The sequence below is a fragment of the Mustela lutreola genome, chromosome 11, assembly GCF_030435805.1.
Source record: "Mustela lutreola isolate mMusLut2 chromosome 11, mMusLut2.pri, whole genome shotgun sequence".
Classification (NCBI taxonomy): Eukaryota; Metazoa; Chordata; class Mammalia; order Carnivora; family Mustelidae; genus Mustela; species Mustela lutreola.
Genome location: NC_081300.1, coordinates 93,458,538 through 93,480,596, shown reverse-complemented (window position 1 = coordinate 93,480,596; position 22,059 = coordinate 93,458,538). Strand labels below are relative to the sequence as shown.

General features: G+C 41.4%; 1 protein-coding gene across 3 annotated transcripts in view; it reads left to right on the top strand.

The window, feature by feature from the left end:
• MAPKAPK5 (MAPK activated protein kinase 5) overlaps positions 1-21,442 on the top strand; it is a 38,187-nt gene extending 16,745 nt beyond the window's left edge. For 2 of the 3 annotated variants that reach the window (XM_059140236.1, XM_059140238.1), the window contains 10 exons: positions 1,094-1,202; positions 2,762-2,851; positions 3,580-3,675; positions 10,746-10,826; positions 13,506-13,693; positions 15,480-15,600; positions 19,104-19,234; positions 19,499-19,620; positions 20,613-20,717; positions 21,057-21,442. In XM_059140236.1, coding sequence (XP_058996219.1) covers positions 1,094-1,202; positions 2,762-2,851; positions 3,580-3,675; positions 10,746-10,826; positions 13,506-13,693; positions 15,480-15,600; positions 19,104-19,234; positions 19,499-19,620; positions 20,613-20,717; positions 21,057-21,151 — 1,138 coding nt within the window. In that variant the 3' untranslated portion in view covers positions 21,152-21,442. The remainder of the gene's footprint in view (positions 1-1,093; positions 1,203-2,761; positions 2,852-3,579; positions 3,676-10,745; positions 10,827-13,505; positions 13,694-15,479; positions 15,601-19,103; positions 19,235-19,498; positions 19,621-20,612; positions 20,718-21,056) is intronic. The other variant, XM_059140237.1, reaches the window with a different exon arrangement.
• The last annotated feature ends 617 nt before the right edge of the window (positions 21,443-22,059 follow it).

The following is a 22,059-nucleotide window of genomic DNA, read 5'->3' as shown; positions in this document are numbered from 1 at the left end:
GGCACTGGCTTAGAGTTGCTATGGCAACAAGCCCTTATTGCTTAGTCTGACATCCTTTTAAAGGCAGAAATCAACATTATTCTTTTAGCTGCCAAATGTTTGGCAAGCCCACTGGGTGGCATTCTAAGTGTCTTCCAGGGAATTCAAAGTTAAATAAGGTATGATTTCTACTGGGGACTGAGATGTAAACCTATCATCATAGCAATGTGATAGGCACCAAGAAGAGGCCTCCATAACATATTTTGAGCTTATAAAGGAGAAGAGAGCTGCTAACTATAGGCTGGGCAGGGGAGGTGTCTCACAGAGTGCTTATGTCGTGGCTAGGACTTGAAGGGGGTGGGTAGGAGTCTTCCAGGTGGAGAAAGAAGATGGATTTGTAAAAACAAATGGGAAATTATGACCATGTCTCACAACTGTGCTCTGTTGGTGAAAGCATTTGGATAGAAGCTGGAAGCATTTATATCAAAGAATGAATGGTAACCAGAGTTCCGATTTTTTTTTTTCACAACATGAGAATTTTTGCTTTTCTTTAGTACCTGTGTAACCCTGTCCAACAGCTGTCTTGCTGGGTATGCTGTGGGTCACATGGAAAACTAGCATAGTGGGGAGAAGGAGTGTAGAGAGACACACATAGACAGAGACAGACACAGACACAGAATGAGTGAATAACCAGGGTAGCCCAATACCAGCCAAGTTGAAATTCATGTCCTACACAAAGTCATATTCTATTTTCAATACACTTTCCATCTAGGTGCCCTAAATATGATATAAAAACATGTCACTTAAAGGATCACTCCCCCCTCGCCTTAATATCTAGTAATAACAAGTTAAGTACAGTATCTTCAAAAGGATCATTGTCTTCAGAACTTAATGATTTTACTCTCATTTTAGCTTCCTAGAAAATTTTAGATGAAGGATATTCCTTATTACTTATCAAAGAGTTCCAACTCCAAGGGGCATGGTAGGGCTAGACTTAGAAAGTAGTTGCACACTTTGTAGATGAGGTATCTTTAGGTTAGCTATTTGATGTTTCAGTTTTTTTTTTTTTTTTTTTTTTTTTTTTAACTTAACAAAATCAAATGCTTTCAAACAGGGCTCGACTCTTAATTGTAATGGAGATGATGGAAGGGGGAGAGCTATTTCACAGAATCAGCCAGCACCGGCACTTTACAGAGAAGCAAGCCAGCCAAGTAACAAAGCAGGCAAGTTAACCCCGGGTACCAATCAAACTGCCAACAGCATTGGTTAACAAGCACAATTTCATTGGGGGGGATAAAAGAAAGCTTGAAGAAAAGCTCTATTTGATCTCTCATTGCCTGCTTTGTTATGTAATCAGAAAAGATGCTTTGACAGGAGAAATGTGACCCCTTATATGCTTTGGTGGGGGGGGGGACTGTATTATTAAGTGGTTGTCAATTGCTTGCCTATTAAAAAACTTAAATAAACTCTTAAAGGAAGGTAATCTTTTAATTCCTGTGTAGACTGTAGATATCTTTGAGTACATAGTGTTCAAGCACTGTTGGACTTTGAGATAAATTGCTATTGATAACACCTGAAAGATTGGGATAAAAATATCTTCTGGGACAACTGTATACAAGTTTTTTTTGCTTATGAGTTACCTTATCAGATTTTAATAGAATTCTAAGGTCTTTGTAATTCTGGGTTATTCCTGATTATAGTCTTTCTATTTTGACATCACATTTTATTGCTAGAAAGTTGATTTATGTCACAAATGGTACTAGGAATCTAACTGGAAATAACCTCTTGAGGAGGTGAAAAGCTAACTGCACAAGGGTTATCTTCAGGCTAAGCAAGCAAGGCAAAAAGAAGAAATCAGAGCTCAATTTGTTCTAAATACAAAATTCTTCCAAATTTTCCATGAGCCTCAAGCAATTTTCTCTCCCTTAAAGCAATAATTCCTATTAAAGTCTGCTCAGTGGGCAGGAGCCCCTTGTGGTGTTAGTGGAGGACTTGTCCTTCGGGTAGCCCACTGGCTGTGAGCCCTGGCACTGTGCAGGAGCCTCAGACATTTTTTGACAACTCCTTTCTGGTAGGAAGGAGCTGATATTTGGAATGCCAAGACAATTCCATACTGAGAGTTGAAGAACAGGTAGAATTTGTTCTATTTAATTTTAACAGTTACATCTTGTATTTTTCAAAGTTTCAAATATTAGGATGTACTCTGAGAATCTCGTATAAAACAAAAACCCTTCCAACCCACCTAAACATTTCATTTTAGCAAAAGAGATGAGCAAACTGGACCATCAGGTGGGAAAATATGCAGTTAGTGGCTTTCCATTTTTCTTGAAGGCAGAGCCTGGAGTTGAGCCCCCGGACAGTGCGGTTCTCTCTGGAGCCAGGAGTTAGTGCCCACTGCCTCACTGGGGGAGCCCAGGCCTGCTGAAGACTGCCCGGCATAGAGTTTACTCTGCTGTGCTGGTTGCATCTCAGAGGAGTAGAATTCCCATTTTGTACAGGATTTAAGCATCAGTTTACTTGGACAAAGAAGTGTTTTACTGTTTTATTTATTTACTTATTTTGTTTAATGAAATACAGGTTGCAGCTAAACTAAGCTGAATTCATTTCTATTTCTTGGTACCCAAAGTCTTATTTCATTTCTGCTGTAAAATTGAAAACCAACCACAGTCTGAATGGACTTAATTAAGGATTTTTTTTTTTTAATATCTTGAGTTCTCTAAGCCAGGGGTATTAAAGAGCTATCTTTTCTAAGATGTGGTTGCTCCATTATGTCCTTTTCCAGATAGCTTTGGCTCTACGGCACTGTCACTTGTTAAACATTGCTCACAGAGACCTCAAGCCTGAAAATCTGCTCTTCAAGGATAACTCGTTGGTGAGATGACTTATTTTTCTGCATTTTAGTGCTGCCACTCTGAACACAGTTTGGGAATGGGTGGGTAGGTGTAGATTCAGAGTTCTCTGAATCCATGGTGCAGAGGCTTGAAGCCAGAGTGCTTCCAACAGCTTACTTTCCCCACTCATTTCCTTGCTAGAAGCTCAGAGACATTCTGCTATACCCATGGCATTGATGTTGGATGGTTTTAGATATGATTTGCAGGTGCTTTGGAGAGGGGCAGGAGTCTGTAAGATGTTAAATATTACCTTGAAATGTAACAGTTGTATTTGCTGTTTGTTAATGCTGATAAGGTGTTTTTTTCTCTCCAGTCTCACCCCCTGCCCCGTGTATCATGTTCCAACAAATAAGTTGCTCTAGGAGTCTTGAAGCTGATGCTAAAAGTGAAACCGCACCCTGGATGGGAGACGATGGGCCAGTAGATAGAGTCAGGGGACAGTTGGCTAAGATCTTGATTTTAGTACTGCGTCTACCAGTCATGAAACAAGGCCAGCTGTGAGCGGGGAGAAATTCTTTACCTCTGTGATAGTAAGAAAAATTCCTTAGTATGAATCATTTCTTCAGGTGTGAGGACATGCTATTCATAGGCTTGAGTGTCAGCCAGAAACTCGTGAGAGCGAGCTCAAGGTAACCTGTCTTCCACCTGGATTTTCTGCTGGTGTTTACTGAGGACTCTGGAGAAATGACTCCCGTGTATTTTATTTCAGGATGCCCCAGTGAAGTTGTGTGACTTTGGATTTGCCAAAATTGACCAAGGTGACTTGATGACACCCCAATTCACCCCTTATTATGTTGCACCTCAGGTAAGCATTTGCTCTTTCTGCCACAGCTGTGTGTAGGCATGTCCTCTTTGACAGCACAAGCGGGCATGTATTACCAATGGGAAGGGGAGGGCTTAGTTTCAGAAACCAACAGTCTGCTTAATTAGGTGCAGGCATTTATTTTAAAATCAGCTTCTTTTAAAAACAAGGTAAAATTTGTGTACAATAAAATACTCCTACTTTAAGTGTAGTTTGATGACTTTTGACAAACAGATACTCTTGCATGGTTACCACCATGATCAAGGTACGAAACATTTCCGTCATGTCAGGAGCTCTTGTGTATCTTTGTAGTCAGTCTGCCCCAGATGACCACTGATCTGCTTTCTGTCCTTATGGGTTAGTTTTGCCTGTTGTAGAAATTCATATGAATGGAACTCATGTACCTATTATATTTTGTTTTTTTTGTTTTTAGAGATTTTATTTATTTATTCGACAGAGAGACAGAGATCACAAGCAGGCAGAGGCAGGCAGAGAGAGAGGGGAAAGCAGGCTCCGTGCTGAGCAGAGAGCCCGATGTGGGACTCAATCCTGGACCCTGAGATCATGACCTGAGCCGAAGGCAGAGGCTTAACCCACTGAGCCACGCAGGCGCCCTTACCTATTGTGTTTTACTTCTTTTGCTCAGCATGTGTTTGAAATTCATCCATGTTGCTGCATATATCACCAGTTAGTTCTTTTTTGTTGTTAAGTAGTGTTCTTTTATAGAGGACTAAACCATGTTTGTTTATCCATTCATTGACTGATGGCAATTTTGGGTTTTCTGTTTTTGGCTGTTATGAATAAAGCTGCTAGGAACATTCATTTACAAGTTTTGGGGGACATCTTTTCCAAAACGGTTGTACCATTTTACCTATTCCCCAGTAATATATAAGAGTTCCAGTTTCTTCATGTTCTTACTGTCAGCTCATGTTCGTTAGTATGTTCTTACTATGTTCATCAGCTCATGTTCTTAGTCCTTCTGGTAAGTCTGGTATTATTTCATTATGGATTTAATTATAACATTTTCTTAATGGTTACTGTTCTGTATTTTTTCATGTGTTTATTAGATATTTTACTGTGAAATATGGGTACAACATTTTCTACAATAACCCATGAAGTATGGATATAAATTCTACATGTCCATTTTTGGTTTTATAGTTGTGAGGTATAAGAAGTTATTATTTTCTAGATACAAGTTCTTTGTTGTGTTTATGTATTACTTTTTATTGCTATTGTGATGAATTGCCACAAACTTAGTGCCTTAAGGAACACATTTATTTCCTCACAGTTTCAGAGGTTAGAAGTCAAACGGTTCAAGGTCTTGTCAGGACTGTGTTTTTCTGAAATCTCTGGGGGAGAATCCATTCTCTTGCCTTTTCCAGCTTCACGAGGCAGTTGCATTCTTTGGTTGGTGGCCTCCTTCTCCATTTCCTTACTTTCTTGGAAGATTTTATTTATTTATTTGTCAGGGAGAGAGCACAAACGGGGAACGGCAGGCAGAGCGGCAAATCAAAATTGGATTTTGATCAATTTTGGATCAATTGGGTCAAATCCAATTCATCCTTTTTTTGTTGTTGTTGTTGAGAGGGACAGGGAGTGAGAGCCAAAGACAGATGCTTAACTGACGGCCACACAGGTGTCCCATCTTTCTCCATTTTCAAAGACAGTTACATAGCATCTCCTGGTCTCTCTGACTCTGACCCTCTTGCTTCCCTTTCATAATTGTGTTTACATTAGATGCACCCAGATAATCAGGATATTTCCCCATCTCAAGAGCCTCCATTTAATAAAATCTGCAAAGTCCCTTTTGCTGTGTAGGGTAACATATTCATAGATTCCAGGGATTAGAACATGGACATCTTTAGGAAGCCATTATTCTGCTCACCACATACATATTATGAATATTTCTCTCAGACTGTGGCTTGCTTTGCAGAATAGCAGCAGTTTTTTTATTTTAAAAATTTTAGATTTTTGTTAAAGTTAATTTATCTATTTAAGTAATCTCCACCTCTAACATGGGGCTTGAACTCGCAATCGGAGATCAAGAGTCTCGTGCTCCATTGACAGAGGCAGCCAGGCACCCTGGTTTTTATTTTGATCAAATCCAATTCATCCTTTTTTTTTTTTTTTTTTTTTTTGAGAGGGACGGGATGAGAGAGAGAGAGAGAGGGAAAGAGGAGAGGATGAGAGGGAGAGGGAGAATCCCAAGCAGGCTCCGTGTCCAGCATGGAGCCTGACATAGGGCTTGATCTCATAACCCTGAAATCATGACCTGAGCTGAAAATAAGAGTTGGACACTTAACCAACTGAGCCACCCAGGCACCCCTCACCCATTTTTTTTCTTTTTTAAATGGTTGGTGATTTTGTTCTTAAGAGGTCTTTCCATACCCATGTACATGAAGATTTTTCTCATGGCTCCTTATTAAAGGTTATTGTTTTCACTTTTTTAAAAAATTAGATTTATTTATTTTACTTATTTTTTTAAAGGTTTTATTTATTTATTTGACAGAGAGAGAGGGGGAAGCAGGCTCCCTGCTGACAAGGAGCCTGATGTAGGGCTTGATCCCAGGACCCTGAGATCATGACCTGAGCTAAAGGCTTAACCCACTGAGCCGCCCAGGTGCCCCTATTTATTTATTTTAGAGAGAGTGTGAGTAAGCAGGGGGAGAGGCAGAGAAGCAGACTCCCCACTGAACATGGAGCCTGAGTTAGAGGTTGATCCTGTGACCCTGAGACTGTGACCTGAGCAAAATCAAGAGTTGGATACTTAAACAACTGAGCCACCCAGGTGCATCTCCCCCGACAAGCCTTTTTTAAGTAGGTCCATGCTGGGCACAGAGCCCAACATAGGGCTTGAACTCATGACCCTGAGCTGAGATCAGGATGCTTAACCTGCTTAACCAGTTGAGCCACCCAGGTACCCCTATAGTTTTAGCCTTTACCTTTTGGAGTGTAATTCATTTGAGGGGTGGTGTGTGTGTGTGTGTGTGTGTGTGCGTATAAAATAAGGGTCAAGATTTCTTTTCCTTACAGAGTCAATTTTCCACATCATTTGTTGAAAAGAATAACCTTGTATCATTGAATTACCTTACAGTTTTGTTGAACTGAATTATCCTGAAGTTTTGTCAGAAACCAGTTGAACAGGGGCATCTGGGTGGCTCAGTTAGTTATGCATCCCACTCTTGATTTTGGCTTAGGTCATGATCTCAGGGTTATGGGATCGAGCCTCATATCAGACTCCATGTGGAGTCTGCTTGAGACTCTCTCCTTCTCCTTCTGCCCCTCCCCACCTCAAATAAATAAATAAATAAATACTTTTTTTTTTTTTTTAAAGATTTTATTTATTTATTTGTCAGAGAGAGAGAGAGTGTAAGCAGGGGGAGTGGCAGGCAGAGGGAGATGGAGAAGCAGGTTCCCTGCTGAGCAAGGAGTCTGATGTGGGACTCCATCCCAGGACCCCAGGATCATGACCTGAGCCAAAGGCAGACAGTTAACCAACTGAGCCACCCAGGCATCCCAATAAATAAAAAAAAATTTTTTTTTAAAGATTTTACTTATATGACACAGAGAGCGAGATCACAAGTAGGTATATGACACAGAGAGAGAGGTCACAAGTAGATCTCTGTGCTGAGCAGAGAGCCTGATGTGGGGCCTGATCCCAGGACCCTGATATCATGACCTGAGCTGAAGGCAGAGGCTTCACCCACTGAGCCACAGGCACCCCCCCAGTAAATAAAAATCTTAAAAAAAAAAATCAATTGACCATATAGGCATTAGTCTATTCTATTCTGCTTATTGGCCTATTCTTACAGCTGTATCATGTGGGATTACTGTAGCTTTCTATCAAGTCTTGACCTTAGATATCAGATAGTGTAAGAAGTCCATCAATTTTTTTCTTTTTCAAAATTGTTTTGATTATTCTGAACCCTTTGTACTTTTCTATAAATTTTAGAATTCACTTCTCTGTATCAGAAAAATTCTCCTGGGATTGTGATCTGAATTGTATTTAATCTGCTGATGAATTTGGAGAGAGTTGACGTCTTAACATTATTAAGGCTTTCAATCAGTGAATATGGTAGATCTCTCTATTAGGTCTTTAGTTTTTTTCAGAAATGTTTATATTTCTTAGTGTATAGGTTTTATACATACTTTCTTAAGTTTATTCCTATATTTCATATTATTGGATGCTGTTGGAAATTATATTTTTAACGATTTCATTTTCCAGTTGTTGATTGTTTAAAGAAATACAAATGAGTTTTATTTCCTTTTAACTTGATAAAATCACTTATCAATTATAGATATTTTTGTAGATTTGTTAAAATTTTCTATGTATATAAAGTCATGTTGTCTGTGAATAATGACAGTTTTACTTTGCTTCTTCCAGTATGTTTGCTTTTTATTTCTTTTCCTTGTCTTACGTACTGGCTGGGACCACTAGCTGAATATGAGGGATTAGAGCAGACATCCTTGCCTCATTCCTGATCTTAGAAAAAAATACTCAATCTTTTACCATTAACTATATTAACTGTTACATATTTGTAGATGCCCTTTTTCAGAAGTTTCTGTCTATTTCTAGTTTACTGAAAGGGAATGTGTTAAATTCTGTCCAGTGGTTTTTCTGCATCTGTTGGGCTGATAATATATTTTTCTTCTTTATTTTGTTAATATGGTGAATTAGTTGATTTTTTAAAAGATTTTTATTTTTAAAGATTTTATTTATTTATTTGTCAGAGAGAGAGAGAGCAAGCGTGAGCAGGGGGAGCAGCAGGCAGAGGGAAAAGCAGGCTCCCCACTGAGCAAGGAGACTGATGTGGGACTCGATCACAGGAATCATGGCCTGAGCTAAAAGGCAGACGCTTAACTGACTGAGCCACCCCAGCACCCCACAATTTATCAATTTTTTTTAAAAGATTTTATTTATTTATTTAAGAGACAGAGATCACAAGTAGGCAGAAAGGCAGGCAGAGAGAGAGGGGGCAGCAGGCTCCCTGCCTAGCAGAGAGCCCAATGCGGGGCTCGATCCCAGGACCCTGGGATCATGACCTGAGCTGAAGGCAGAGGCTTAACCCACTGAGCCACCCAGGCGCCCCCAATTTATCAATTTATAAAAGTACTTTATGGACTCAGCTTTTGGTTTCCTATGTAAAAAATCTTTGTCTCACCCAAGATCACCAAGATTTCCTCATACAAGTTTTATAGATTTAGGTTTTACATGTATATGCATGATCCATTTTTATTTAATTTTTTTAAAAAATTTTATTTATTTATTTGACACAGAGACAGAGAGATTACAAGTAGGCAGAAGGGCAGGCAGAGAGAGAGGAAGAAGCAGGCCCCCCGCTGAGCACAGAGCCCAATGCCGGGACACTGGGTTCATGACTGGAGCCGAAGGCAGAGGCCTAACCCACTGAGCCACCCAGGTGCCCCACTGATTTAATTTTTATATAATATAGGAGTATGGATCTAAGTTCTTTTTTTTAGCATTCGGATATCCAGTTCCAGTACCGCTTGTTGAAAAGGCTGTCTTTTCTCCATTGCATTGCTTTTGAGTCTTGTCAAAGATCAATAGAATGTGTGTTAATTTTGGATTATCTGTTCTGTTCTAGTGATCTCTTTGTCTGTCTTTACACCAGTACTGTACTGTCTTGATTACTGTGACTTTATAATAACTATTGAGATAAGGTAGAGTTAGCCTTTTAACTTAGTTCTTTTTCATAGTTATTTTGGCTATTATAATTTCTTTGCATTTCTGTACAGACTTTTTTTTTTTTAAGATTTTAATTATTAGAGAGAGAGACAGAGAGTGACAGAGAATACAGGTGGGGAGGAGAGGGAGAAGCAGGCTTTGTGCTGAGCAGCAAGCCCAATGTGGGGCTCAATCCCAGGATCATGAGATCATGACCTAAGCTGCAGGCAGATGCTTAACCAACTGAGCCACTCAGACACCCCCTTAAAACTTTGTAATCAGCTGTTAATTTCTACAAAGGAGTCTGTTGGGATTTTGACTGGGGTTGTTTTAGAGTTATGGTTCAATATGGGGACACTGACATCTGGACAATACTGAGCCTTCTAGCCCATGAGCAAGCTATATTTCTCCATTCATTTTTGCCTATAGTTTTTCTCAGCAATATTTGTGTGGTTTTCAGTGTACAGATGTTTCCCATCTTTGTTAGATTTATTCTATGGTCCTATTATAAATGGTATTTTCTTTTTCAGGTTTATTAATTCGCTTTACTCTTCTTGTATAAAAACACTATGTGGTGGCCATAGTTGGAGCCTGGGTCCTCCGCATGGAGACTCTGATGTGGGTCTTTACAAGATGGTCAGTGAATTCCTGACAGGGAGACTTGGTGAACACAGTCTCTTTCCAGAGTGTTGGGGTAAGGCAGTTGTAGGTCTTGGAGATGGCAAAACTGCCCCCAGGTGACATTGCAGCCCATGGCTGAGGTGTGGCAGTTGTCAACATCTGCCATCAGCAGCTTTGTGGGCATGGGGCTAAGACCATAGCATGGGTCTGGGTGAGAGGAGAAAGCAGACCAGTGCAGAGTTGCAGCATCCTTGCAGTTGCAAGGAGTCTGTGGGGTACACCAGTATTGTTCCCCTAGGGTTCTCAGTCAGAGGACAATGGAGAACTTGGCCAGGATCATGGCCCCATGAATGGCAGTGGTCACCTCCTTGAACACTTATTACCCAGAACAATGTGACTGTTATAGTCCTTGAACCTGATCCACTGGCCAGCACTGGTCTGCTTTTATACAGGCGTAAGGGATGTCTGTATTTCCAGGAAAAAGTCTATGACCTTGGATGCCTTGATGGGCAGGAAGAAGAGTTAAATCTCTTCCAAGGACTTGATCTTCATATCCTTGACCTGGGCAAAAACTGATAAATTGCTGGTTTTAAGAGGTTTTTGAAAGTTTGTATTTTCTGGAGGGTCTTTTTTTTTTTTTTTTTTTTAATTGTCAAAATTGCCAGTTTCTTCTCTCTTTCAGCATTCTTTTTCAACATTCTTTCTCAAGTTATAGGTCATTGGCGTGGTCTTCAGTAAATTGTCCCCTTTTGTCTGACTCTGACAGGTACTGGAGGCACAGAGAAGGCACCAGAAGGAGAAATCTGGCATCATACCTACCTCGCCAACGCCCTACACTTACAACAAGGTAAGGGAGGAGATACTTTCCTGCGCCCTTCAGGTATAGCCCCTCTTCTCCTGTGAAGTGTTTGTGGTTCTCGGAGAATGAATTCTTTGGAATTCTTTTTTTTTTTTTTTTAATTTAAATATTTTATTTATTTATTTGACAGAGAGACAGAGATCACAAGTAGGCAGAGAGGTCCACAGAGAGAGAGAGGGGGAAACAGACTCCCGCCGAGCAGAGACCCCGATGTGGGACTCAATCCCAGGACCCTGAGATCATGACCCGAGCTGAAGGCAGAGGCACAACCCACTGAGCCAACCAGGCACCCCAATTCTTTGGACTTCTAAGGGAATTCTTATCCCTTAATATTCTTGCCCAAAAGGCAGCAGCAGCCAACCATTCAGAAAATTCCTTGGAATTCAGGTTTTTTGTCTGATGAAGTAGGAAATAAGGTTCTTAACAGTTGAGGTTTTGCAGCAGGAACCAAGGGCAATGATCACCTGTAGGTTACCTGGATAGTTGTAGTTCACTGACCACATCTAAAGACATGGTTATCTTTTTTGTGTGTGTGTGTTTGTTTTGTTTTGTTTTTTGAGTTGGACGCCATTTCTTGATCATTCCATGGCCATTTATGGTACCATTCTTCCCATAAAATAGCCAACTTAGAACAGTGTCTACAGCACACAGCAAATGTTCCTGGTCCTACAGTTCTCATTCTGTAGCCTACACATCAAGTATCTCTGTTCTAAAACACAAGAGGATTAGGGCCTCTTAAAAGCAGGTCCTGGAGTTGCTGAGTAGATGCTTCTTGGGGACTCATGGCTGAATACAGGTGACAGAGAGGGACCTGAGGGTGGTAAAAAGCAGTAGATCGGCTCTTCTTGGGTCCCACACTTAGAGGGCCCCACATATTCCTATAGTGTGTGCACACATATACACACAAGCATACATAAGAAAGAACACACAGGCTCCTCTGCCACTCAGGGTCCTGTGCTCCACCCTGTCCCTGGGACAGTGTGACCAAAAACCCTAAACATCTACTTTCATCAGTAACTCTGGTCAGTTTCCAAGAAATCACTGCTCCACACCTTCTTGCCCTGCAAACCCAAAACCATAGTCAGCTCTACCCTTATGTAGTAAAGGTTTGAGGGCTGTGCTGATTACGGCATCAGAGTCATAAACTGCTTCCTGCTTCTTCTTCTTTTTTTTTTTTTTAAAGATTTTATTTATTTGACAGACAGAGATCACAAGTAGTCAGAGAGGCAGGCAGAAAGAGAGGAGGAAAGCAGGCTCCCTGCTAAGCAGAGAGCCCAATGCGAGGCTCGATCCCAGGACCCTGAGATTATGACCTGAGCCGAAGGCAGAGGCTTAATCCACTGAGCCACCCAGGTGCCCCTGCTTCCTGCTTCTTGATGTGTGCAGGAAGTGAGTGGTAGAAGCACTTAGATGACATTTAATTTACTTGCTAAAATTTGCTCAGCATGCATGCAATGGATTCTTATGTTATATATTATTTTCCAGTAGTATTTTTGTCTTCTTTTCCTGTTCCATTTTGTGAGCCTAATGGTGCTCATGAATTAGCATAACATTCATAAAAATTACACACTGCAGATGAGTAGCATGTTGGAATAATAAACAGCTCATATTACTTTCGAATGTGTATATATGTTAGTTAAGAGATAGTCCTCTTTATATTGGCAACTAAATGAAAACTGAATGCTACATTTGCAAATAATTTTTTAACAAATATGTAATCGGATGTAATTAAATTTTTAGAAATTAAATAACTATATCAATCTTAATTTAAAAAAAAGTAGTATCAGTTTCTTCATGTGGAAAGTGAGGGATTTGAACTATTTTTTTAAAGATTTTATTTATTTATTTATTAGAGAGTGAGCAAGCATAAGTAAGTAGAGCGACAGGGAGAGGGAAAGGGAGAAACAGGCTCCCCACTGAGCAAGAAGCCTGATGTAGGGCTCAATCCCAGGACTCTGGGCTCATAACCAGAACCAAAGATAGATTCTTAATTGACTGAGCCACCCAGTTGCCCTAGTTTGAACTATTTTTAAGATTCCTTTCACCTTTATAATTTTTTTTTTAAAGATTTTATTTATTTATTTGACAGAGACAGATCACAAGTAGGCAGAGAGGCAGGCAGAGAGAGAGAGAGGAGGAAGCAGGCTCCCCGCTGAGCAGAGAGCCCGACGCGGGACTCGATCCCAGGACCCTTGAGATCATGACCCGAGCCGAAGGCAGCGGCTTAACCCACTGAGCCACCCAGGCGCCCTCACCTTTATAATTTTTTAAGATTTCATTTATTTACTTGAGAAGGAACATGAGCTGGATGAGGGCGCAGAGAGATAAGCAGACTCCCTGCTGAGCAGGACCCTGGGATCATGACCTGAACCGAAGGCAGACACTTAACCAGCTGAACCACCCAGGCACCTCACCTCTATAATTTTGTAATTATATTCTGTAGCATGGGTTGCGTCATCTACAAATATCCATTAGTATTAGGCAAAAACATGGGTTAGAGTATCTATGGTAGAGAGAAAGGTTGGTTCCCTTAAGACTTGAAACTTTTCTATTCTTTGTTAATTGATTTTTGGAGATAGCAGCCTGTGTAAGGGGCTGTTTCTGGGCTGGTCCTTTATTTTGGGGCTGTGCCTCTGCTGTAAGTGACTATTTTAATTTTCTTTTCAGAGCTGTGACTTGTGGTCCCTAGGGGTGATTATCTACGTGATGTTGTGCGGATACCCTCCTTTTTACTCCAAACACCACAGCCGGACTATCCCAAAGGATATGCGGAGAAAGATCATGACAGGCAGTTTTGAGTTCCCAGAAGAAGAGTGGAGCCAGATTTCAGAGATGGCCAAAGATGTTGTGAGGAAGTGAGTACCCAGGCTGAGGGGTAGGGAGGCCAAGGAGGCCTCAAAGTGGTGGATCGCAAGGGAAAAGTCATTGGTTTCCCAGGCATGCTCCTTCCCCTGGGTGCATCATAGAAATCTTATCCCTGGAGCCTGAGATGAGAGCTCTTCATGTCCACACCTTGGTGAAAATGGGAGCTTTGCTCCCTCTTGTTGCATTCTTAGAATTTGTCCCCAGGCTGTGAATCCAGATCCCTTGGAGCTTTAATTTAGGATCTTAAAGGGTAAGCCCCATGGTGTGCCCTTCCTGAATGTTAGCCAGTTATGTGGAACAGACATGGCGTCAGGAACTGAACTCGGGCTAAGATGACAATGACATGTTGTCTTTTCATTCCTTAGCTGCTGTGGGGAGGAGGTGGCTGATTGTGTGGGCCTCTAGCCTCCCCACTGCTAAGATAAATTTAGAAAATTCAGTCCTAGTGAGTGGTTAAGGGAGAGTTGACAGAGTACTTTTGTAGCTGAAGGACTAGGTAAGAAGTAAGACCTAAATTTGATGTATATTTTCTTTTCCTGCCCACCTGTGTGGGAGGCTCAGCTGCCTGGGATTTGGTATTCTTCTTGTATTCCTACTGCTGGGTGTTCACTGAGTAATTTTTCCTCTTTTGGTTTCATTTTCTTCATTTGAAATACGATAAAGAAAAGCATTAAAGGGGGAATGCCTGGGAGGTTTCTCCTGACAGTATAACCATTTCTCTATGGAGATTACTCCCTTTCAATAGAGAGCTTGTCCTATGGGTTGAAAATCTGTGTATATAAAGACAGACTAGTTTCTAAAATATACAAGGAAAAGTTTTTAGGACGGTGGAGCAATGTTTAAAGCATCACTTGTCTTCCCATGCAGTTTCCACACTGTATTCTCAGCTACTTAACCAAAACATCAATATCCTCAAAGTGGTTCTTTGTCAGTTCTATAGAATATATTTCCTGTACTTAGAGCAGTATTATCTTCTTTCAGCTTTGGGATTCTTTTCTAAATAATTGTTTCTTCAGAATCTGAAGCTCTTTGTTCAGAATGATCTAGAAGGTTGCAGAGAACCTGAAAGAGCAAGTATACATGTTGTCCTGACTGACATTTACTGTGTGAGGATGTGTAGTTGGAAGGAGGGGCTAAAAACCCCAGGGAACATGCTGAGGTGGGCCAAGAATTGCATCAGCATGAATGGACAAGATGTGAAGTAGGATCAAAAAGCAGATGGTACAGAGCAATACATTCAGCTTAGAAGGAAATGCCATCCCCTTGTCAGAGACTTTAGATTTTTGGCTTTTGAATATTTCTGGAATAAAGTGTTCATGTCCTGCCATTTGGTGACATCTAACAGTTTTATCACAAGTTGCAACCTGGACTTTCACAACCACATGACCCCTCAACTAATTTTGTAGCCAAAAGAGCACTTTGAGTCCCTTTAGGAAACTGGAACCCACTGTCCTAAAAACATAGATGTGGAAGATTCAAGTCTCAGGAACTATAAGCTGTATGTAGGCTTATTAAACCTAGAACTCAGTCTGCAGTATCACTGGATTAAGCTTACCCTACAATTTTTATCTCACTCTGCCTAGTGTAGAAAGGACTTACCAAAGGACACAGTGCCTTCACCACTAGGGGTCAGGTACTAGATCCCCACCCCTGCCAACAGATGGAAACCCTAAGCTTGTAGGAGTTGGTAGAAAGGCAAAAGTTGGAACTGGTTAGAACCAGACCCAGGAACTTCCTAGCCTTCTGAAAGTAACTCTGTTGGCCTTTTCTCCACAGGCTCTTGAAGGTCAAACCAGAGGAAAGACTCACCATTGAGGGAGTATTGGACCACCCGTGGCTCAACTCGACGGAGGCCTTGGATAATGTGCTACCGTCTGCTCAACTGATGATGGATAAGGTTTCGAATGTGCTTAATTTGTTCACCAAAAAGGCTGTGTTGAGAAGGAATGCTGGGACAAGGCTCAGGGCGGGGTCAAAGGCAGAGCAATGCAGAGAACTCAGTCTTTCCCAGAGAGACATCCCTGCTTTCCTGAAAATCAGGATCTGAAATAAAAGCTTCTTTGCGTAAAAGACCAGATCAAGGCCCGGTAAATATACACTAAGTGAAAACTCAAATCCTCCATATTTGTGCTTTGGAGTTGGCGGGGGCACAGAGTTCTATGAGACAACCTCCTCTCCCCCAACGGGCTTAAACAAGACTGGAAAGACCAATTTATGTGAAATAAGGAGGGAACATTTCAGATATCAGAGGTTTGCATGCTACATTTTCTACAAATGCTCTGAGAATTCAGAAGAAGAGAATATCTTTGAAGGGCTGGAATTAGGGAAGGGTTCCTAAAGAGAAGGCAAAACCCCTCATATTTATTAATTACTGCATGGCAGTTTTTAACCTATTCACATTAGTTTAGGCATGAGCTGCCTTTAAAAATTTGAGTAGAGAACATACGTGGCCAGATGAGCCACAGGGGCACGTGGAGCCACAGTGAGCTCTGGAAGAAGCAAACAAGTACAGACCGAAGTGCATCTGTGGGGCAAACCACCTGGCTTCATTAATGGGAAGTCAGTGAAATCTATGTGGCAGGGCCAGGCTTTGAAAGTACACAGAGGGACTTAAGTCTTTTTTTTTTTTTTTTTTTTTTTTAAGATTTTATTTATTTATTTGACAGAGATTACAAGTAGACAGAGAAGCAGGCAGAGAGAGAGGAAGGGAAGCAGGCCCCCTGCTGAGCAGAGAGCCTGATGTGGGACTCGATCCCAGGACCTTGAGATCATGACCTGAGCCGAAGGCAGCGGCTTAACCCACGGAGCCACCCAGGCGCCCCGGGACTTAAGTCTTAATAGCACATAACTGAGAGGCCACTGTCAGTTTTGGGGAAGAGATTTGCCACAGGGAAGGTATTTAGGGATGGTCAGCCAGACTTGCAGATTTGCTGACCCAAGACTTCTGCAGTAGTCAGCAAGCCTGGGACAGCTCTGGGAGCAGAGAAGTAGAGACAAGAGAATAGGCTCAGTGTTTTTGAAGACAAATTTCTACAATTTGGGGTGACTTACTAGATAATAAGGGGATAATGGGTATCTAGTGATCTCATTGAAAAATAGAGGGAAATCAGGATCGAGGCTCATTTAAGTCAAGGGAATTCTCTTGACTTTATTTATTTATTTATTATTAAAGATTTTATTTATTTATATGACAGAGATCACAAGTAGGCAGAGAGAGAGGAGGAAGCAGGCTCTCTGCTGAGCAGAGAGCCAGATATGGAGCTTGATCCCAGGACCCTGGGCTCATGACCTGAGCCAAAGGCAGAGGCTTTACCCACTGAGCCACCCAGGTGCCCCTTTCAGGTTTTATATATTGCTTAGATGGACACACAGATGAATGACATGTGTTGTGTGGGACCATAGTGTGGTTGAGAGGTAAAGGCAGAGAAACAGGCATATGTCTTACCCACTTAGAAGGGAGGGGGATTGAAGTATGAGAAAGAGTAAGGGGATAGGAAAAAAGAATTATTTTTTTCCTAAAGATTTTATTTATTTATTTGAGAGAGAGAGCAGGAGCCAAGGGGCAGGGAGGGACAGAGGGAGAGGGAGAAGGACAAGTAGACTCCCCACTGAGTGGGGAGCCCGCCGTGGGTTTCAATCCTAGGACCCTAAGATTATGATCTAAGCCAAAGTCAGACGCTTAACCAACTGAGCCACCCAAACGCCCAGGAAAAAAGAATCCTAAGACCTCCCTTAGTTTTGCTGTAGTATGGGAAAGAAAGAACTGGAAAGAGCAGAGTTCTGTGCAATTACTGATTTGTGTATGGTTGTCTTTCTGGTTTAAATATGCCTAGTAGGGCGCCTGGGTGGCTTAATGGGTTAAGCCTCTGCCTTCAGCTCAGGTCATGATCTCAGGGTCTTGAGATCGAGCATCGGGCTGTCTGCTCAGCAGGGAGCCTGCTTCCCCCTCTCTCTCTGCCTGCCTCTCTGCCTACTTGTGATCTCTGTCTGTCAAATAAATAAATAAATAAATAAAATAAGTAAGGTAAGTAAGTAAATAAATAAATAAATAAGCCTAGTAGCCCAGAATTGGTTTGATCAATCCAAAATCCTAAGGGATTGCTTGGCTCAGCACGTGGGGGTTACAGTGTGGCTTTCCTCAAAATCCTGAAGTTGAAGAAATAAGATTGCTTTCTGGAGTTACTGTAGAATTAGTATATAATGAAGCCAAATGTGGATGTGCAGAATCTTTCAAGAGTGGCCCCTAGGCCTATAAAGTGGATCTGCAAGGTGACAGTATATTCCCATTTGTAAAAGATTATGGGGTCCTGATGTGAGTTGAAGTGTAGAAAACTAAATGTGAAATGCAGAAAAATGGCCACGTATGCAGATGTTAAATAGTGTCCATCTAAGCCTGCCTAGGAGATGGAGCCTTAGCTCACAAACCGGAGCTATTCTCATCTCTCAGTTGGGCCATTGCTGATAGGGGTGATGTGAGGATCCAGTAGAGTATAGCCAGAGCCAGCTATGATAGTTCCTTTAAAGGAGTTCAAACTCTACCTGCTCTAATTGCATGCTTAAGAGGGAACTAACTACTTTTTAAAATTGTCAAATTTTATTGTTGAAATTAAAGTAATACAGAGGTATATCTTTTTAAAAAGCATAAATTCCTTTTCATTCCTCTGCCTCAATCTCATCCCTCAGAGATGAGGTCATCTCTGGCTTAATGTATCCTTCCTCACCTTTTTCTGGGGAGACACACATCTACTCAATTTGTCCTTTTAAAAAATATAAACGTGGAATCATCTTGTTCTTAGAAAGCTTTCTGCTGATTATTTACCTTCCTTAATTGGTATGCTCATAGTAAGAGCCTGAACTGGTCATAAAGACACAGGCTTCAAAAGTTCTAGACTCCATGACAGTTATCTCTCATTGTAAATTAATTGACTGACTTGTAGATGAGTTCCTGAGGATCTACTTGCTTATCTTATGAAGCGGTTGGGGTTCTGAGCCATCGGGGCTAAAGTGACTGTCCACACTGTGGGGGCAGTGAGTAAATGCCACTGTGGGAGTCTTCTTGGGCACAGCTTACCACCCTTTCCCTGATGTACATGAATGCCGCTCTTTACACTTGCTCTTGCCAATGACTGTGAACAGGAGTCTGTTACTGTTTCTTAACTTGCATTAATGTCCCTGTGGCGGGAGGAAGGGCTAGCTGTTGTATGACCCTTGGTTTGCCTGGTATTCCCTGGGCTTGCTAGTCCATGGAGAAGAACTCTGGCTTATCAAAATGTGTATACTGCCAGCATAGCAGTGAAATTGCCTTTTTAGTTCTCAGAGCTTCTCTTTCACAGTTTCTTAGATTAGCTTTTTAGGTGCCCTGAAGTGAGCGTGAAAACTGATGACAGTGTTTACATTCAGGCGGTGGTTGCAGGAATCCAGCAGGCTCACGCAGAACAGTTGGCCAACATGAGAATCCAGGATCTGAAAGTCAGCCTCAAACCCCTTCACTCTGTGAACAACCCCATTCTGAGGAAGAGGAAATTACTCGGGTAACTGATTATTCCGTGGATTCTCCTTCATGGCTGGTGTGACTGAGTGCAGGGTTCTGGAAGGTCAGCCAGGGGTTTGCCCTTTTGCTACCTCTTATGAGGGTGGAAAGGATAAGCCCTTTAAATAGCATCAGAAGTTGGAGACACTCTGTAGTTAATTATTTATCCGAAAAATGTGCTGCCTTATGTTTAGAGTTAACCAAACCTAGAGAGTTGGTTTTTGACATTTCACCTTGTTATTCCCTCTCTTCCAAACTTTTAAAGCACCAAGCCAAAGGATGGTGTTTATATCCACGACCATGAGAACGGAGCCGAGGATTCAAACGTTGCCTTGGAAAAGCTCCGAGACGTGATTGCTCAGTGTATTCTCCCCCAGGCTGGTAAAGGTCACGCCATTTATGAATGTTCCGCGTACGTGGGTGCGCATGCTAGAAGGAGCAGTTAATTTGAGGTTGTCTTCCTCATCTTTGTGTTCTAAGAGAATAAGTACATTATATAAATTATTCCGTGTCCACTAAAAAGAGACAGCAGTGGGAACTCAGAAAGGTGGTAAGTTCTGCCCCTCCTTTGGTTTTCTGTGAAACTGCTAGTTGAGGTTTAATTACCAGTGTCTGGTGCAGTATGCAGTTTTGTGTTTTCTTGGTTTGTTAATGAGGGCACAGGACAGAAGATGAAGAACAGAAAATGTGGACAGGGTCTGGATCAGCTTGTGAAGGTCAGGAAACATTTCTAGAGCCTTTAGAGGGCTAGGCTGTCATTAACTCATGAATATAAAGAGAGTGCCTCCCGTTCAAAAGTGTCCCTTGCTGCTACTTGTATCGTGGCCAGGCTGTGACTTGCACTTGTCTCCTTTTGAGTGAGAGCTTTCTTTTAGTGTAGTCTCTCCATTCAGTGGGGTATAATGGGCTCTTCTCGGCAGATGAATGAGATTCCTCAAGTAGGCACCCAGAAAACTATCTAAATTCCTTGGGTTTTCAGAGAATTCACATAGTGTACTTAGATAGCTTCCAAAGTAAGAAAAGAGCTTAGGAGAAAGAAGGTGGTCCACTCAGCCTTGTTCTCCCTTCTTCTCCTGGTTTCTTAGATTAACCATGTGTTTTTGCTCAGCAGCAGAGTCTGATTCTGCCTACTCCGCATACCCTAGTGCTAAGACCCTGGGAACATCAGAAGATTTGTGTGAGGCTGTCAGAGTAGAAGAATGCAAAGCCCAGAAGTGGCCTACATGTAATGTAGGGACTGGTAGTAACAACAGTGTCAAAAGTTTGCGCCTTTAGTCATCACTTCTCAACAAGTTGTAGATTGTGTCCTTCCATCTCTGACACTTAAAATCCCATGATGCCACTGGAAAACACAACTACTTCTTCATCTTTATCAATAGGAGAGAATGAAGACGAAAAGTTGAATGAAGTAATGCAGGAGGCTTGGAAGTATAACCGGGAATGCAAACTTCTAAGAGATACTCTGCAAAGCTTCAGCTGGAATGGTAGGAAAATCCTTTTTCCTTTCTTCATTGATGCAGAGAAGTGACTATGTGTAGAACATCAAGGATCTTTGGGGGCTGAGCTGGGGCTGATTTGAGGTGAAGTGAGACTAGAGAGTGAGAGGGGTATTGTGGGATGGGGGTTAGTCCTACATTAACTGCATAGGCATATCTAGATGTTTGGCCCTTTCACTTGTTTTACAGAATTCAGATAAACAGTGTGCTGCAGATTCAGCCCTGCAGAGCCCCTGTCGTGCATCACATTGGTACCTTATTGGGTCCCTGTCAAGAATCTCAGCTCCACACATGTGGAGACTGACTTTTTTCTTTTTTACATTTCAGGTCGTGGATTCACAGATAAAGTAGACCGACTAAAACTGGCAGAAATTGTGAAGCAAGTGATAGAAGAGCAAACCATGTCCCACGAATCCCAATAATGACAGCTTCAGACTTTGTTTTTTTAACAATTTGAAAAATTCTTCTTTAATGTATAAAGTAATTTTTATGTAAATTAATAAATCGTAATTTCATTTCCACATTATCTAAAGACGCTGTATAAATTTAGATACAGGACTTATTCATAGTATAGTTCATTTGTTTGTTTTTAAGAAAAGTTCAGTTCCTAGAGATATACTCTTACCCTAGGACTGCTTCTCATATGTTTGTAAGATGACAGGTGGTATCGTCAAACAAGATTATTTTATTTGTAATAAAGTGTACAAAAACCATTTGCCGGTGGTAGACAAAGGACTGACTATACTGACCTGTCTTTTTAGTAAACAGCTGAATCAAGTACCATGGAATCTGGTTTCACTTGCCCTGTGTATTTGCTTTCTGCACTATTGGTAGATTACCTCTGGTGCCGAAAAATTTTTATGGATTCATACTGTAGATAGCCTGCTGGAACCCACAGGATACCAACTCCCATGACGGAAGCGGCAGGAAGCAGAGTCCTTATTTTTCTTGTCCCTCATTATTTCAAGAAAAGTGGTAACATTTCTTTTTTATTATATCTTTCAAAAGGTATCGGTGTACTTCTTAAATCTTAACGGGATTTTGAGTTTATTCTTTTCACGCAGAACCAGAGCTTCCTTCTGTTCATCTGAGATCCCGCTCAGTTGTCTCCCCTTCCTCACGGGCCTCACCGAGCTCTGTTGCTTTTTCTTCCTTTTCTCTGATCTCTTGGCTCTTTTTATTGGATGATTTTTCTGAGAAAGTTACATACCATTTAAACTGAACTAAGAAGAGAAGAAAAACCTGCTTCTGTCTACTCCCCATACCCCAGTGCTAAGACCAGGTTTTTTCTCTCAAACGTGCCATTTTACTGTCGAAAGCTTTGGCCTGT